The sequence below is a fragment of the Equus przewalskii genome, chromosome 22 (genome assembly GCF_037783145.1).
Source record: "Equus przewalskii isolate Varuska chromosome 22, EquPr2, whole genome shotgun sequence".
Taxonomy (NCBI): Eukaryota; Metazoa; Chordata; class Mammalia; order Perissodactyla; family Equidae; genus Equus; species Equus przewalskii.
In genome coordinates this window covers 47,437,028-47,455,187 of record NC_091852.1, presented here as the reverse complement: position 1 = coordinate 47,455,187, position 18,160 = coordinate 47,437,028, and the positions used below count along the sequence as shown (strand labels likewise).

Genomic DNA, 18,160 nt, shown 5'->3' with positions numbered 1-18,160 from the left:
GAAAATCGAAAGAATTACGATCTGCTCGCTATACTACCTTAGCGCTCCTGCGACCCTCCCGTCTGGCCCCAAACAGGGCGGAGAACAGCCTGGCTCCTGGACTTCCATTTTACTTGCAGAGATGTGGCTGTGAAAACAGAACTGGAAGGTCCTCTGGGCTTCAGGGTGCTGCCCTCTGAGGTCGGCGCTGCTCCAAGTACCCCCAGACTATAGCCACACACACAGCAGAATTCAATCCCAAAGTCAAACGTTTTCCTTGAAAATAGATTTAATCTTATTCAAATTAGAAATGTTCTGTCTCTCTCTAAAACCGCCTCCAAAGTCCTCCTCTTGACCAATGAATTTCCTAGGAAAATTTCTGAAGGTAGTAAAAGAAAACTTCACATTTCTTTACTGTTGATCTATCAAAAGGTACATAATCAAAAACTGTCAGCATTTGACCTGTCCACGAGGGGCGGGATTATCCACTCTGAAGGGGGCGTTGTCACGCTCTGATTTGAAGTGCAGAAAGTTCTTATCTACCACCTGTCAGTTAACGCTGGTGCAATGGGCAAGGCCAAGGAGCCCCAGGGAAGGGTTTCCCGGAGCAGAGGATAACTGAGGGGAACAAAAAAAAGGGCGGGAGACACCTTCCGAGAAGACTGAACATTAGCAGGTAAGAGTGAAAAATCATCATTCTGTGATCAGTAACATCAAAGACGAGCGCAGTTCTCTCTCTCTGGCACTACTGACATTCCCACCATTCTGGCTTCCAAATTCTAGAAAAAGATACAAAGCTGAGCAGAAATGGAGGATGCAGAAATGGCTGTTTTTGCGCCTGGAGGCCTGGCCCCGGACCCCGGGCTCAGGCACGCCCCCGCGAGGCGGCCCCGGGCACGGCCGGAGGGGCGCAGGCTCCCAAGGAGCGAGCCCTACTTGGCCATCTTTCGGATCATGTAGTTGAGGATGCCCCCGTTGTGGAAGTACGTGAGCTCCACGTCGGTGTCAAACCTCATGACAGCCTGGAAAGTCTTGCCGGTGTCCAGCTGTGACGACAAAGCAGAAGAGAACTCCTGAGGGAGGAGGCGGGACACTGCGAGAGGGCGGCCCCAGCACCGGCCCCCCCACCCCACCCCGCCAACCCCCGGGCCTGCCCCCCGAGGTGTGCGGCGGAGGGTGCGGCCTGCCCGTCAGAGCCGCCGAGCCCGAAGCAGCACTTCAGCGCAGTCCCCAGCAGACTGGTCTGCGGAGGACAAAGTGACAGCAGCCCAAGACACCCGAGGATTCGAAATAGCCTCTCAGGGAGCTGCTACCAGTGCCCTTTGGGATGCTGTTTTCCGAACCCTCTCTGGGAGCTCCCTGAGGATTCAAGTGTCATATTGGGCAGCAGAGGTCTCATCTAGCTTGTCCCTCAGGCGGCTGACCCTGCTGCTCGCCCTGGGACACGGACCTCAGCCGCTCCCCCCACCCCCTCACCCCCGGGTGTCTAATCACCCGGGACCTTGGTGCTGGGTGCCCCATCCTTCCTTGGCCTAGGGAGCTGTCATTTCTGCCTCTGGGCTGATCCAAGTCTGGGGCCTGGGGTGAGGCTCAGAGACGGAGCGAGTGTGTCTGCTGTTCACATTCTTATAATAAAAAGGTGTTTTTAAGGTAATGTCCTATCCCTGAGCCTTCATCACTATTCCCTGGGGCTGCCTGAGATCAGGAGAAACAGGAGCTAGTGGGGCTGGTGGGTAAGAACGGAACTGAGGATAACTCTATGAATAAACAGAAATGAACAGCAAACCAGCAGGCATGTCTTCTTCACTGTGTTGTGCAGGCGGGTGGAAAAGGTGCGGAAAGAACTCCTGGGTCTAACGCAGCCCTAACGAGTGATAGTTTTCCCTTCCAAATCCCACTGATTTCCTTCTCACAAGACTGGTTTCAAACACAGGGTCCCTCTCAGCTGGGTGTGGCGTGCAGGCGCTCCGGCTTACCTTGACCTGGACTTTCATTCGTGGTTTGAGGTTTTCTGGAATGCTGACAGTGTATCGTTCCCGCCCCGTGAGGCCCAGGGTGTCTGCGTTCTCCCCAGGGAGATACTCGAGCGGGATCACACCCATTCCGACCAAGTTACTGCGGTGAATGCGCTCGTAGCTCTCGGCCAGCACAGCTTTGATTCCCTGATGGGCCAAGAGAGCAGGGTGGACACAGTTCTGAGTTTTCTCTAGATACTCAGAAACTTTACAGAAGCCTTCTGAAGTCAAAACTCTTCTCGCGCCTAAATTCTTTGTAAGAACCAATTAATCGTCTACAGAAAATGCTACCCTCTAGTTATAAGCAACACAGCTGCTAGTCTGAACTAAGGACCTACAATGCACAACGTGAGCTGGTAAATGAATTCTCTCATTCCACCCTCGCCAACCCCGGGAGGTGGGGCTGCTGCCCCGCTGGCCCCTGGACCAGGTAGTCAGTGGTAGGATCTGGTATCTGCACCCGTGCGGTCTGACCACGCACTCAGCCCTTTGTGAGAGAGCATCTGTTACAAACTTCCTCTGTATGTGGAATCCACACACAAAACAACACAAAGAAAATTTTTTCCCTTCCCTTAAAATCTGCTATTATTGTAGATGCATCGGCAGACACAGAAGATTTAATCAGAAAAGCAACTTTCAGAGCATATCACAAAGTAAATGATTACCTGCTGTGTGCTGCTTTTACACTTCCTGTTTCAAGAATAAACTGCATTGACTAGTCTTGATATTAAGCTTCCTTTAAGTCTGTCTGTAACTGGCAATATATAGCAATGCTCAACAAGCTAGGATACTTGATCAACTAGACCACCTCATTCTCAAATATCAGTTAACTGTAGTGTAATATGAAGATACCCCTGAGAGGCCTCCTGACATCCAGCGCACACTTCTAAGACTCCTTGCATTAGGGGCACTTGGGGAGCTTGTTAAAATGCAGATTCCTGGGCACCACCCCAGACTGACTGCACCACAATCTCTCGCAGGGAGTGTGAGAGGAAGGCGGGAGGTCTTGTGAGGTCCGGGGACTGTGGCAACAGGGCAGGGGTTCTCAACCTCGCTGTGTGTTAGAATCACCCGGAGGGGCTTTCAAAGCCCCCAGGTCCAGGCCTTTCTCCTGACCAATTAAACCAGAATCTCTGGGGATGAGATCTGGGCACAGGTGGTTTTCAAAATCCCACAGGTGTTTCCAAATTTAAAAACAAATATAGAGGAAGGCAGATTCTTCAGGACAGTAGATGTTCTGTATGGATTTGTGTATAGACATTTTGTATTGTGGGGACCTGGATTTGGCGCCCCCCAGATATGTCTCTTTGGCATGAGGATTATTTGAGGCTGATTGCTTTTGATAAACTGGGACAGGGAAGGAGGCTCTGAGGGGTGGAACTTGCTTGCCCTTTGTTAGGAGACATTTACATTGTAAAGGAACTCTCCATCTGAAAAGATATCTCCCTCTCTGTACCAGGAAGAAGAAAGGAGATGACCTTATCTCTAGAAACTCTTAATCAATGGGGAAGGCAAGGACTTAAATCTGCATTTTATTGTGCTTCTCTGGTAACCTCCTGTAACTGACTTCCCTCCCCCTCCCAATGTTGGCATTTCTTTAAGGATTAAGCATCTTTCCTTAGGCTAGGAACTGATTGCTGCGCTCACCTGTGACCACCCAGCTCAAAGACAATAAACTTGCCTCCTGCTACACCCTCCGAGGTAGCAGACCCACTACCTGCTGTGTCCATCAAGCACTGTGCCGACAGGGCAATCTTGTGACCATTGTGGGAGGGAAATTTCAATCATATGTGAAACACCCTGTTTGGGAGTATATAACCACTCTGTGCACCCTACTTCTTCTGTGCCCTTTCTTCCTTCGGGAAGAAAGGCCCTGAGCCGTGCTCCTCATAAAGCTTTGTTTAATTTTCTCTTGCTATTCTGTCTCATGTGAATTTAATTCATTCTCTGGCCAGACGAACCCACATTGGATAGAGGAAATGTCTTCCTCCTCTACAGTATGTATTTATTTTGGAGAAGGTGAAAATCTTTGTAAACACACACTGTGCACGTCGCTGGCTCAGTGTAAAGGGCTGTGTGGTGCTGCAGACCGGGTAGCTCACAGCTGTCTATCCCCGTCAGTGCGAAAACAGCCCAGCACAGCCGAGTGGCCCAGGGGGGCAGCTACAGATGGAAGTGTCTGCGGCCGCCTGGCAGCTGAACTCGAAGTTCTGCAGAGAAGTCTCAGCTCCGGAGGCCCCTCGGGTGCCGGCTCTCTTCTTCTCCGTTGGACCTTACAGAGCCCCATCTAACTGCTCCCGGCCTGGGTCTCATTTCTACTATTAGCTCCCATCCCCCTTCCTGAAATCCTTTCCTTCTTCTGTAATTTCCCCAGTTCTTTTCAGCAGTTTCTAGAAAAGGCAGGCCTTTGACATACTACCAACTAATCTGAGAGCATCTCTCTTCTCCACAGACCAAAGTGATTGGTCTGAGCATAGCATACCTAGGCATGAGCTTCAAAGATGTTTTTTAGAAGCCTGGAGGTCTGGAGGGCTGCCTGCCAGCCAGACACATTTTTTCACTCCACTTGTGAATATCAACTTTTTCAGTGTTTCCCAAGTGCATGAATTTGCCTGAGCCATAAATCATTGAAATTGATATCAGCTAAGCCATTGTACCCTACCCTGAGGATCAAAGCTGGGCAGCAGGAGTCTGCCCTCAGGATTCTGCCATCTTTCAGGGCAAGCAAAGGCTCCAGAGGTGAAGCTCTCTGCTCCCTGCATGGCCCCTCCCATGGGGACAGCGCCAGCAGGTCAAGCCCTGAAATGGCTGAAGGTTCTAAAGAGCTGTCTGTCTACGGATGGACAGAGCTTCCTTTTCTATGGTGTCTACAAGCAAATTTTCACAGGCCATGAAAAGCAACTGTAAAGGGTGCCTTCCCCGAGCGTATCCAAAAGCCCGGCTCCTCACTATTTTCCTTGTGTGAACCTGACACACACCACAGTAGCAGCAGCCCTGGCTGATCCCTTGCATTCACCTGCACCATGGCCTGAAATAAATTTTGGGTCCTCAACCTTTGAGAACGTTATGAAAACCATGAAACCTTTCTCCATTAAAAAAAAGACATACACGCTTTTGGGTATAATTTCAGAGACTTCACAGACCCTCCTCCATCTGTTCTATAGACGCTCCCAAAGATCCATGGTTCCCAGGATGTGAATGTCTGATCTAAGGGAACCAGCTTGACTCTAGATACCCTTCACCGAGGGAAGTAAATCCAGATCTACCCAGAAGCAGGAGAACAACCATCACATGCTTTTCTGAGCATGCTCTTCCACCGCATCTTCTTGGAGTTACCTGGCCCCCTCCCAGCTTCTCTTCCGGTTCAGAGGGGCAGCTGCCTGCTGGGAGGTCTCTGCGTCATACTCACCAGGAGGAACGGCCCCTTGGCTGCCCAGTCCCGGGAGCTGCCCGAGCCGTACTCTTTGCCAGCCAGAATGATGAGAGGCAGACCTGCCTGCTGGTACCGCTCAGAGGCATCGAACACATCAAGCTGAGGGAGAGAAGAGGAAGGTATCACAGATGCAGTAAAGGCACAGAGTGTGGACACAGGCCAGTGAGCCCCGGTGACAGGGTCAGGGTCAGAGGGTCTGCAGTTGGCCAAGTCAATGCAAAGCCAATGGAAAACTCAACTAAGCAGCCGCCTGATCTACAGATTCCCAATTAACCCCATCCATTTACCCCCACCAAATTGAATTGTATGTTCTTTTAGCTGAAATGCCTGACTGTTGTCCTGGTTTTAGAAAAACATTCAAATCCTAGGGTGTCAGGGAAACTAAATCAGATTTTTTTCCCTCTTCCATTGATTAAACTATTTTAAAGCTTAAAAAACAGAGAATTCCACCAAAACCTGGGTTTCGACTTTTAGTATCAGAGACTCAGGGATGGTCAGTCCTGAAGGGTGGCCAAACACAAAGAAGGTAAATTGTTCTGAAATTACATAAAATGCAAACTTCTATCAGTCACCCTTCTACACAGAGGTCAAGGGTGGAGAATGGAAACAGAGACGGAAGCACCAATCAGTAACAGATGGGACAGATAACTAGTATTTTAGCATCTATGGGAAACATCTTACACAAATAGATTCATTTGTTTCTCACAGGAACTCTGAATATTCTTCTGTGCTGAGACTCTACAAAGAAATCTGATATCATTGCTGGAGATAGAATATTGAAATGATGGTTTTCTCTGGCCATGTGGGTTAGAAAGCAAAATCCCTCAAGAGAGAGAATGTTTTACTTGAAAGGAGCTGTAGAAGGTGTTCAATCAAACTCTCAGGGAGGCATTCACACAGTACGATTTTGGAGGACTGCTGGAGCCTGTGGCTATAACTTCACACGGCATTAGGCCAAGCCGGGTAGGATTCTGTGTCTTCAGCTGGACCGAACTCATGAATACAGACAGAAACTGTTACAAAAACAGTGAAAGCTTTCCCTGTCCAACCAAATAGTCTGGACCCTTTCAAAAACCAGAAAGAAACAACCTACCTGATATTTTCAGATATCTATTACTAGCTTTGTGTTTTAAAGTGCTTTCAAAACTACTGCAAAGCTGTCAACCCCATGGCAGAGCAGGTCACGTGACCCAAGATCAGGGGGACTGAGCAGGTCTAGGATTCTGTCTCCTGATTCTTCTATGACATACGCCTTGCGGAGAGTACTCAACAGCTTACAAAGCAACAGCCCCTTGCACTCTCCCTCTTGCAAAGAAGAGAACATAAACTTTAGTTGTTTCCTCTGTTATTGTGCCTCTATATCTTCTAGGCGTAGTTCTTCATTGCTCCATTTTTATCATCCATCAATTTTCTCCTTTGATGAGGATTTGGTTTTAACCACCGCTCCCCAGTTCCCCTCTCCAACCTCCCCTCTCCCCAGCCGCCCAATAGAATTATGTCACATGTTTTGGTAAGTCAGTATTTGGTGTTTGCATTATGATGATTATGTCAATGCTACTTACACCTGAGTCATGTAATGTACTATGATTTCCTTTCTTGGCAATTTAAAAAACATTTCCACTGGAATTAATAATTGTCATTTTTGTGTGTGCTCACCTGTTTCTATGTCCCTACCCACTAATTAATCCCCAAACGCTCTGCTTCAAGTACAAATCCTCTCTAAAGACATTCAACCATATCAGGCAATCTGTCATTTAAAATCTCCCACATGGAAATATGACTCCTGGAGCCCTCGGTCCTGTTCCTGTCGGGACTGCCTGGGGTGCATGCCGGGATTGCGCAATCTTCCTTCGCGGACATCTTGGGGTTCCCTGCATTTCTTCTTCCTGGATCCTACATCTTCCCCTTTTTGGTTTATTCCCTCGTTTTGCTGGAACACATTCACAAAGTGGCTTCCTGAGACAGGGATTGGGGGATACTTTTAGGGCTTTTGAACATCTGAATGCGTTAATACGTTAATTTCCCTTGACTGGTAGTATGAGGGACATAGAATCTTAGGGTGCAAATCATTTTCCTCGGTCTAAGTTTCCAGTGTTACTTTGAGCACTTCTGATCCCCAGTCACTGTGTATAAGCTGTTTTTCTGTCTCTGGAAGTTTCTAGACCTTCTCCTTCTCTCTGGGGTTCTCAACTTCACAGTGACATGGAGACCTGCAGTGGATCTGCTTTAATCAGTCGGCTGGGCCTGCAGTGGGCCTTTCAATCTGGAGTCGCAGGTCTTGCAGTTGGGGAACCGCCTCGTGTCACTTCTTTGCTCATTTCTTCTCTTCCATTTTGTCTGTTCTCTTTTTATTTATTTATTTATTTTTGGTGAGGAAGATTGGCCCTGAGCTAACATCTGTGCCAATCTTCCTCTATTCTTTTGCATGTGGAACGCTGCCACAGTGCGGTTTGATGAACGGTGTATAGGTCTGCCCCTGGGATGTGAACCCATGAACCCAGGCCGCTGAAACGGAGCATGTGAACCTAACCACTATACCACTGGGTCAGCCCCTGTCTGTCCTCTTTTTAGCATCTCTATTCAGTTAGATATTGGGCCACCTCAGTTCATTCCTTTATTTTCTTAAATTGTCTCTCTAATTTTCCCTTTGTCTTTCTGTTCTAGATTCTGGGAGATTTTCTCAACTTTTCCCGTGAATTTTATTAGCAGATTTTTTTTTTAATTTAAAGCTCTTTCTTGTCCTCTGATGATGTTATAGCAACAGAAAATCACCTCTTATCATTGTGAAGAGACAATTTTCTTTCTTGAAGTTTTCTTCTACTCTTCGCATTATCTCCGTTTTGTTTCCTTTTAGTCCACTGTTCTTTGTTTAGGTCTGCCTTTGAAGTTCAAGGCTTGGCTCAAATGTCTGCTCATCTCTGATGCTGTCTCCTTATTTAAGATGAGGTGCTAAACAAATGACTAGAAGTTGTGTGTCAGGGCAAGGCTTGTACATCAGTGAAGTTCGCTGTGACCATTTCTGGAGGCCCTCCGTCTCCAGGACTGCAAGCCCTTCCCCTCGGTCTCCTGGGCATTCTACCATTTAGCTGTACCTTTTTCATTTAATGGTTTGTTGATCATCCCTGGTAGAATAAACTACCCAGCATTGACTTTGTGCTGGGTCCTGGTAATCAATGACCATCTAAGAAGACAGAGTTTGCTGCACAAGAATATGACCAGTCACGAGTGAGGCAGCATGCGCGGTGTAAACGGCATTGGCTTCGGGGCCAGATTCCATGGGTTTTAATCTCAGCTTCTCCACTGTGTGACCTCAGGGAATTACATGAGCTCGTTGAGCTTCAAGTTCCCAATTTAAAACATGGATAATTATGGTACCTACCTCAATGGTTGTTACGAGGATTAGATAAGTCAACATATGTGATGAGCTTAAAACGGTACCTGGGATGTAGTTAGGTTCCACAGAAACATTAGCTGTTCTTCTTATTATTAAATAGGTTGGGAGGATTGTTTCTCAAGTAGCTTAAACAGTTTTCAAGCCATTTCGCAGCATGCACGGGGAAGGGACGTGACACCGGGAAGTCATCACATGCGCCAAATACTATGCGAGGAGTCTCACTTGTCCTTCCACTGAAGTTTAAGCCTGACAGCCTTACAAGGTAGATATTATTTCTACCTCACAGGTAAGAAAAACGAGGCTCAGAGAGGATAATAACTTGTGAAGGCTGCACAGCTGGTATGAGGTGGAGCTGGGACTTGAACCCAGGCCTGTCCGACCGCAGGCGCAGGCCTTCCCCACCTCTGTGAACAGCTCCAGCCGGAACAGGCCAACTCCAGTGGTTCCCGTCAGGACCCGGCGGGCCTCAGCAGGCCTCTCCATCCCTTCTTTTCCTAGTGGCATGGTGAACTAAATTAAATGCTAATGAAGTCTTTTAATAGCACTCTGGACACAGATCCTCTGCTTTAACCTGGAATTTCCCTCAAATACTCTCAACTGATGAAATTTCACTCAGAGGTTTTATCTGCTCAACTCCCAGGGGAACTAGAATTAGTTAAACCATGAAGCAGAGTCTCTAAGCAGGAAGAGGAGGTTTTACAGTTTAAAGGGATAAACTCCGTCAGTGACAAACTCTACATAGATGGACCCCTGGCAAGAGGGGCTACAGGAAGCCAGAGTAGCATGGAGCTGCGAAGAAAAAATAAGACCAAAAGGAAAGTGACCGCGTAAACAGCCAACCACCCAGAGCCGGACACATGCTGGCTCCTTGACAATACTCACAATTTCTCCAGAAGGCAGATGTATAGTCTGCGGCGCCTGCTTGTTCAAAAACTTGTTTAACAAGCGAATGTTGGCAAATGTCCCCCGTGCCATGATGGCATCATTACCCCGGCGGGAGCCGTAGGAGTTGAATTCTCGTGGAGTCAGGCTAATAAGGAAAGCAGGAGAGGAGCTGGTTTAGTGAACCGAACGAAGATTAAACTTACACCAAAAAAAGAAAAAACCCATAAGCTGGCTGTTTCTCTAACTCTACTAACCATTGTTTTCCAAGGCAGAAAAGCTATTCCCGTAGATTCCACGGAGGGCAGAGTGAGAGGTGAGAAGTGGGGGGTGAAGGGTGGGAACCCATATTTTCCCGGGTCAACTTATAGTCACATAAATACGGGTAGACAAATCAGGAGAAGGGTCTTGACTTAGTTTATTCACTAGGATAGCCTATGAAGCTTCATAAAAGGTCAAATACTAAAAATGGCTAGGAGTGAGGGAGCAGAGAGAACCACGAGGGCAGGCCAGTCAGATGGAGCCAAGAACGGGGCAAACCTAAACTAGGTTCCAAGAACTAATTATCAGGGACTCAGCGCAAAGGAGGACACAAGTGGCAACATGATTCACAATTTTCATAAGACAGAAATCAAAGCAGCGCCAAAGGGGCAGAACAGCTACTCCTGGTCCTGAAATCAGAGAAGAATCCTGTATGTGGGCCCCAGTGAAAGGAAACTTTGTGAGGTCAGGAAGAGCATCTCACAGCGGACACAGTGACCAGCCCACTGGGCTCTTGGTTAGATGCTCGGGAGCCTGTGTGCGTGTTAATACGATGGAGTGGGGAGATCTCACTTGAGGACTGTGAGAGTCTGAGTGGGCTTCAGGAGCAGGTGAGCGCGTCCACGGACCCCTGAAATTATACCCACAGTGTTGTGGATATGTGCATTTTTCTGGGAACGTGTTATATTTGCTCTCATTCAATTCCCTGAAGAGTCCCTGTCTCAAAGAGGTCAACTTTCACCAACCAAAGAAGGGTGTTAGATTTTGTTCCTCATGTTGGCTCAGGGCCCATCCCTGAAGAAGCTGATTCAGGAGGCGGTGGTGGGAACCAGGAATTTTTATCTCCCCAGATGGTTCTCATAGAGAGTCAGATGGAAAGTCGGTGAGACTGTCTTCAATTAATGCGGGTATATTAGATAACAGGAGATAACACTGGTATAGCACCTGTTCGGATCGGGATATGACTGAAGGACCGACGGAAGGAGGAGTGAACTGAAATCCCTGCAGCGGCTGTCTGTGAGGACTACGTCTCTCGACCAGCAATGGCAATGACTTCAGGTCACATACCTGCCCAGTGCCTCAGTGTCCCCAGGCTCTGCCACGGTTAAGAGCAAAGCCTTGGACTTTAACAACGAGCCAAGCTGGGGGCAGGGATGACAGCTGAGCCAGCGACTGCACCTGCTCAAAATGAAGGTCACCCTCCCCCTTCCACTCTTGGGTTCCTGTGCTGGTGGCGTCGCCCACGGAAGCTCTGAAGCCTCAAACAGAAACAGCGATTGGTTTCCAAGCCCCAGGGTTCAGCGATAAACCAGAATATGATTCCAAAGGGACCATGTGAAAAGAGAGTTACTGGCCTCATTCACTCTATTTCCACCTGCGTCTCTCCTCACTGTGTCACTCACACTTACCCTCTGTTGGTTAAGTAGCGAGCGGCAGGGCTGTTTCGAGCAATATTTCCAGCTGGAGAGATGTGGTCGGTTGTTACTGAATCTCCCAAATTTAATAGCACATAGGCATCCACTATAGACTTAGGGGGCTGAAGATCCAAAGTCTAGCAGAGAACACAACAAGTCAGTGTTCGCCCAGTTTTCTCCCACAAGTCACCAGGGACTCTCAATAGTCGTGGTCCAAGGCTAAACCAGATGACAGCCCTACATCAACACATAGAAAATTCTAGTTTTTCATTTTATCAGGGGTGCTTAGAAAATTAAGGTGAATTTACCCAAAACAGTTGTATCTCAGCCTTGAAGGAAAGGCCAAGTATTGGCACTATTCCCTCAAAAGCAACACGGATGCAAGTGCAAGTGACATCTCTCCCTCCACATCACAGAACTCCTCAGATGCTGTGGACAACTGGAATCCTGGCTTCCACTCCCACCCCCTTCCCACAGGGACCCTCCCAGGGAGAACGGACTCTGTGATCATCAGTTTCAGGGAAGAATTCCCTTGTTTTTATGGGCATAAGGTTTAAATATGGCAGGCCCTGGGGATGGTCTCCTGGAACAGTCCCTCAGACATTATTGAGTCTATGTCCTGGGGGTACTTGAACACCAGAGTGTCCCTACACCGTCACACAGAACCCCCAGACAAAGAAACTGTAAGCCAAATATCCCAGCTTCCCAAACTCTCCCCAGTATTAAGTGCTGGGGCTGGTAAATGTTTTAAGGAAATAGGCAGTCAAATCAAGGGTCTGGGATAATAAAGTAGATATTATAAGGAAAGAAACCTTTTGAAGAATTCATTATGTTGAAAAATAAACGTCATACCAGGTTTTCAAAAAATGGAGGTGATTTAATGTATGTAGATTTGGGATTCCAGTAATACAGCTTATCTGACGGGGCTGCTAAGGCGTTCCAGCTCTCATTCACGGTCTTAAGAAAAAAAAAGAAAAGAAAGGCAGATTGAATCACATTCCATTCTAAGGAAAATTTAACGTGCAAACACAAAAGGTATATTCAAGGTAAGAATACAATAAAAACTATTCTTATTCTCATCACACAAAAGAGTTCCTTATTCTAGACAATGCCATGCTAAGTCACTTAAAAGCATGTGCACCGTAATAGGCAGCCTCCAAGATGGCCCTCAAGGACCCCCCTGCCCCCTCAACTCCTGGGATTCACACCGTTAAGTGATCCCCTCCTGCTGAATATGAGTTGAACCTAGTGACTCATTTCCACGATTAGGTTATAAACAGACTCTGCCTTCTGTCTCTCTCAGCCTTTCTTGCTCTCTTGCTTGCTTGCTCTGATGGAAGCCAGTACTCTGCTGTGAGCTGTGAAGAGACTCATGGAGCAAGGCACTGGCGGAGGCCTCTAGCTAACTGTCAGCAAGGAACCAATAGCCTCTGAGGAACTTTATCCTGCCAACAACCACTTGAGAGCCCTTAGGAGTGGATCCTGCCCCAGCTGAGCCCTCAGGTGAGCTGCAGCCCCAGGTGACACCATGATGGGAGCCTCATGGAGGCAGAGGCACCCAGTTAAGCTGCACATGGATTTCCGATCCACAGGAACTGTGAGATAATAAATGCTTGCTGTTTTAACCCACTAAGTTTTGGGGTAATTTGTCGTACAGCGATAGATAACTAATCCATATACTTACAAATATAATTTATGAAATAATAATGCAGATTGTACCAAAGGGGAAATTGTTTACTCTCTGAAGATTTGGGGAAGTAGACTGCCAGGTCATATGGACATTGGATGCAAATGACAGCTGCTATAAATTAAAATCAGCTTGAATTCGCTCCAAAGGTCCATTAACTCAGCCTTTGGAGAAATGCATGTAATCCAATGTCAGCCAGACTCCCTCATACCATTTCCCAATGCGCCACCTGTGGGAGGGCACAGCATGCAAATACGACTCCCGTTTGACCCCTCTCCCCAGACAGTCTGCTCTCATATTTCAAACCCAAGCCCCAGTCGGCAGCCCTTGGGGCAGCCTAACACAGAAAGCAGGTGGGGAAATAACACCCAAGGGTCTCAGAAAATAACAGTGGGCCCCTTTTCTCTCCATTTGTAACATGCACAGAAGGTTTTATTTATTTTAGCAGTTTGGTAGTTTGGTGCTTCCTACTAGTGGCCTTTTTTATTTTTATTTTTTAAGCATCCAAATAATTCTGAGAGGTGCATTCAACCAATTGATTCTATCTCACTGACACATGATAGTGACATCGGGGGTCCTCAACCACAGGTGACACAACACCCCAGGGTGTCTGAGAAAAGGGGGAGAGTTACGGAGAGCTGGTCAGGAAGGACGCACCACCTGAGGTCTTTCTTCTTGAGGCTGCCACCCACTTGTCCAAATCTGGGAACATTTGGGGAGTGTGGGGTTTGTAAAAATGTGAGTCACAGGGGAGAAATGACTGAGAACCACGTGGCTGGTTCTCTGAAGAAATAAACGTTATTTTCGATAGTTTACACCCGCACTGGCCTGCAGGTCTGCAGAGATGACAAAAGGGTGGGGCTTCCCCTTAGGTCCCTGAGGGCAGATGGGGGGGCACCTCACCTCTATTTTCTGATAGACCTCCTTAAACATCCCAGGGATGACAAACTGCCGCTCCACCGCCTGGATCTCGTCTCTAGTTGGCCAGATATCTTTCAGAAATACCTGTTGTCCCTTTGCATTTACCCCTGAGGAAAAAATGTTTACTAATGAGAAAAACTTCATTTCAGACCCCATTTTCATTATTGCATACAGTCAAGTCTCATTCTTCATAGTCGTTCCGTCCTGTAGAGTCTGGGTAAACACTGAATTAGTGAATACCCAATCACTGCCCATAGGGGAAATACGGGGGTAGGTTCCTGTGAGCCTCTGGTTACACCATTTTTGTCAACCGACCAATACATGACTTCACTGTATGTGTGTTTCTGTTCACAGACACCTTATTGAATATATATTTTCGGTGCATTGACCTTAAACTCACGGCCAGCAGCACTGTGACTCCTGCCTGGATGGAGCCCATCTAACTCCAGCCACATCCCAGGCTTACTGGACTTAGAGCACTAGACAGCACTTCAGCATGGTGCTTAGGGGCCACTTTAAATAGTGAAACGACCAAAAAAAAGCACAAAAATGTGAAAAACATGGCACTGAATAGACCACAAACAGGACACGTTTACAGTATGAGCTGAAACAAGAAGGCAGAGCATCGCCTTGTTTGACCTCAGCTGAGAACATGTGCGTTGAGTGACTCAAAGACTTCTCCTCTCTGTTCATGTCTGTGAATGACCGCAGAAGCAGGAGTATTGATTTTGGGGTTAAAACACATTTTAGTGACTAGGCAAATTCGCAAATACAGAATCCACATATAATGAGAATCAACTGTACCTCTGAAGGTATGATTTCCTGAAAGTAAATTTAAGGGGCATTGTTTTCATATTGTCTAGTAGGCTTAGAATGGATTGAGGAGGCCATAGCAAGAAGACCAGCGGAAAGGAGATAAAACACCATCTCCCTGAATTTCGAGAAGGTGAACTGTCTGGGATGGGTCCCTATGGAGGAGACATTAGAACAACGCCTATCAACGGGTTGGAGCAGGAGCTCGGGAGAGGAACCAGGCAAGAAGCCAGAACGGCAAGCTCTCCATTACTTTATTTCTTTATTGCTGTATTTTCCTTTTCTTATCCTTTGCCTTTTAGTAAGTTCTTATTTATTTCAGTTATGTCTTAGCTGTGTATTGGGGCATAAAGAAAAGACTCTCCTCTCATCTCATCTCTGGAAGTTCTCTCCTCATTGTTTATTACAAAGAGCAGTAACTTTCTTCCGGTAACATTTTTGAATTCATTGGAAAAAAGACTGTAGCCTCATGAACAAAATCTTACCCAACGGTTCTTTCTCAAAGTCGATCCTGATGGTCCCGGCAATCGCATACGCTATTACTAAAGGCGGAGAGGCTAAATAGTTGGCGCGGGTATTGGGGTGGACTCGACCTTCAAAATTCCTGTTCCCAGATAGAACTCCCACAGCGACAAGGTCCCCCTGAGTCAGGAGAGAAAACTCAGGTCACAGAGAGAAGAGATTCCCTGGGCTTCTTGTCTTAGACCAACTGCCAAAGTGGCCGTGGCTCTTTCTGCTCCCTCTCACCTGGTTCTCTGCTCTGCGGGGGAGCCCCCAGGTGTCCCTCTGGGAGACACTCTGGGTCAAAAGACACAGAGAGACATGCTCAGTGGTTTCTGCTCATGAGAAAATACCAGGTAGGTCAAAAGGCAACATCCTGGTTATTTTGCTGCCTGGGGCCTAAGAACAGGTGGGAAAGACTAAAAGTTGGAACCTAAAGGAAGCCACAGCGACTCACATGGGTTCTATAATTCATGCAAAGCAAACCAAATAGTGTTTCACAACGCTACGGAATTTATGGGACACAAATCAAGCCAATGCAATTTAGTTTAGATTCATTTGTGTGGAGGCTTGTCTGACTTGGAACCAGTTTTCAGATTACCAGGAACACACAATTCTAGAGTCCCCTGTAGTCAAAACCAGCATTTATTGAGCACTTGTGTGCCAGGGTTCGCAGTACGTCTTTTGTGTCCCTTATCATCTCAATGCTCCCAACGCTATGAAACAAGCTCTAATATCATCTCCAACTTACAGTGGTGACAACTGAGGCACAAAGAGGTCAATGAACTTGCCCAAGGTCAAATAGCTGGTAAGTTTAGCTTCACTCCAAAGACCATACATCTAACCACATCTCCGCCTCCCAGCTGTTCTTACCAGCATTTTGGTCCCACGTCATATGAAAAGAGACAACAGCTCTGAAGACCCCCAGGCTCCTCTCACTCACCTGCGTGATGGCTTCTACCACGGGCTCGGGTAAGGGACCGCTGTTGCCAATGCAGGTCATGCAGCCATAGCCCACCACATCAAACCTGGTGCCAGAAGAGAAGCACAAGACGGAGACTAAGGCTCAGTGAGCCCCTCTGCAGGCAACAGTCCCTAGAGACCACTGATTTAGAGAGAATACAGCGCATGACATAAGCTCAGGGCACGGCTGTTTCTACATCGCTTTCATTCTTGGGAGCATTCTTTCTAGAATTCATCCTTTCTAGACAATTCAATTACACTACTTTCTGAGTAACTTACAAAAAGGAGTCTAATTAAAGACCTAGACTTTCTTTTTCTTTCCACTTACTTTATTCAGGATTTTATTTATTTTTTACTTATTTATTTTTTTGAGGAAGATTAGCACTGAGCTAACATCTGCTGCCAATCCTCTTCTTTTTGCTGAGGAAGACTGGCCCTGAGCTAACATCCGTGCCCATCTTCTTCTACTTTATATGTGGGATGCCTACCACAGCATGGCTTTTGCCAAGCGGTGCCATGTCCACACCCGGATATGAACCGGCGAACCCTTGGCCACCAAGAAGTGGAAAGTGCGCACTTAACCACTACGCCACCAGGCTGGCCCCGATCTAGGCTTTTTAAAAGTTGAAATCACATATGACATGTAATATCTCTATTCACTACTTCTATTTAATTTAATATCTCTATTCACTACTTCTATTATATAATCCCAAGGACTTTTGACTTTTGAAAATGACATATTAATAAGATCTATGAATAAACGAATATGAATAAAATCTATGTCATCCAAATTAGGAAAATGGGGAAATTGGAAACACTGTATTTGGCAACAAATAACTAATTTACTTCAAGAAATTAGAACATTTTTAGCCATGGTAAATAATTACTTTCACACCGAAGGGCAGACTCGCAGGTGCAGGGCCAGTGCTCGCCTCTAGCATAGTTTTGTGTAACTGAGCAAAGGCGCCCCCTCCTCCAGGAGCGTGCAGCACCATGCCAAAGCACAGGCTTGACGTCAGCCCCTGCTCTGCCCTTTGGGGGCACCCTCGTATGATGCACAGCCAGCACAGCTGTCCACGGGAGGGCCCCACTCTGCTGGAGTGTAACAGCTTCAGTCTACTTACCATCAGACGAGACTACGTCACTAGAGACCTCACATGAGCTTACATCTGTTACAAGGGGACACACCAAGAGACGTGTGGAATAAAACACAACAAAAGCAGTGGTGGAAATGCAAATTCCCCCTCACCCAAGCTGAGACAGGTAAGGCATGACTCCGCTTTCTCGCAGGTAGTAGGTGACCACCCCGCTCCCAGGAGACAGGCTGGTTTTGATGTACGGCTTCACGGTCAGGCCAGCATCCACAGCTTTCTTTGCTAACAGCCCTGTGAAAGGTAAACACAGACGCGGTGTGGGCGGCTGCCTACTCGAGGCTCACGGACAGTTTGGGAAAGAGCCTGACTCTCTTCATGGTGGCACTGTCTGCTATCTCTGCTGCCTGCCAGAGATCAAAAGCTCACTGGCCCCAAGTCATTTATGTATCTGCAGTAAATTCGAAATTAGTCCTGGAAACGGAGAAAGAGATGTGCATTTTTTTTTTTTTAGAGATAAACCTAAAACTGTTTAGGAATATATTACAGAATGAGTTTTTAATTTTTGGTGGGAAGGCGATCTTTCTAATTACATTTTCTTTGGATGAAAATTATAATTGGAAGGGCCCTTTTTAAAGCACATGAATTGTGTACTGGTTGGTGAGGAATACTGTCAGTCTAGAAGTAAAAATCTAGCCTTCGGATATTTCTTGAAGTGGAAGATGAAGAGCTCCTGGTCCATCGGTCTTTCGGCAAATACAGAGACCGTGACAGGATGCCAGGTGTGCTGTCCTAGGACCAACAA

At 47.0% G+C, this 18,160-nt stretch overlaps 1 protein-coding gene across 9 annotated transcripts in view; it reads right to left on the bottom strand.

The window, feature by feature from the left end:
- Positions 1 to 250: 250 nt before the first annotated feature.
- The window catches only part of ACO1 (aconitase 1), a 60,228-nt gene continuing 42,318 nt past the window's right edge, over positions 251 to 18,160 (bottom strand). For all 9 annotated transcript variants that reach the window (XM_008519039.2, XM_070590250.1, XM_070590252.1 and 6 more), the window contains 10 exons: positions 17,514 to 17,649; positions 16,245 to 16,329; positions 15,286 to 15,442; positions 13,970 to 14,094; positions 12,232 to 12,336; positions 11,374 to 11,516; positions 9,704 to 9,851; positions 5,404 to 5,526; positions 1,956 to 2,141; positions 251 to 1,025 (listed from right to left, as the gene is read on the bottom strand). In XM_008519039.2, the coding sequence (XP_008517261.1) occupies positions 912 to 1,025; positions 1,956 to 2,141; positions 5,404 to 5,526; positions 9,704 to 9,851; positions 11,374 to 11,516; positions 12,232 to 12,336; positions 13,970 to 14,094; positions 15,286 to 15,442; positions 16,245 to 16,329; positions 17,514 to 17,649 (1,322 nt within the window). In that variant the 3' untranslated portion in view covers positions 251 to 911. The remainder of the gene's footprint in view (positions 1,026 to 1,955; positions 2,142 to 5,403; positions 5,527 to 9,703; positions 9,852 to 11,373; positions 11,517 to 12,231; positions 12,337 to 13,969; positions 14,095 to 15,285; positions 15,443 to 16,244; positions 16,330 to 17,513; positions 17,650 to 18,160) is intronic.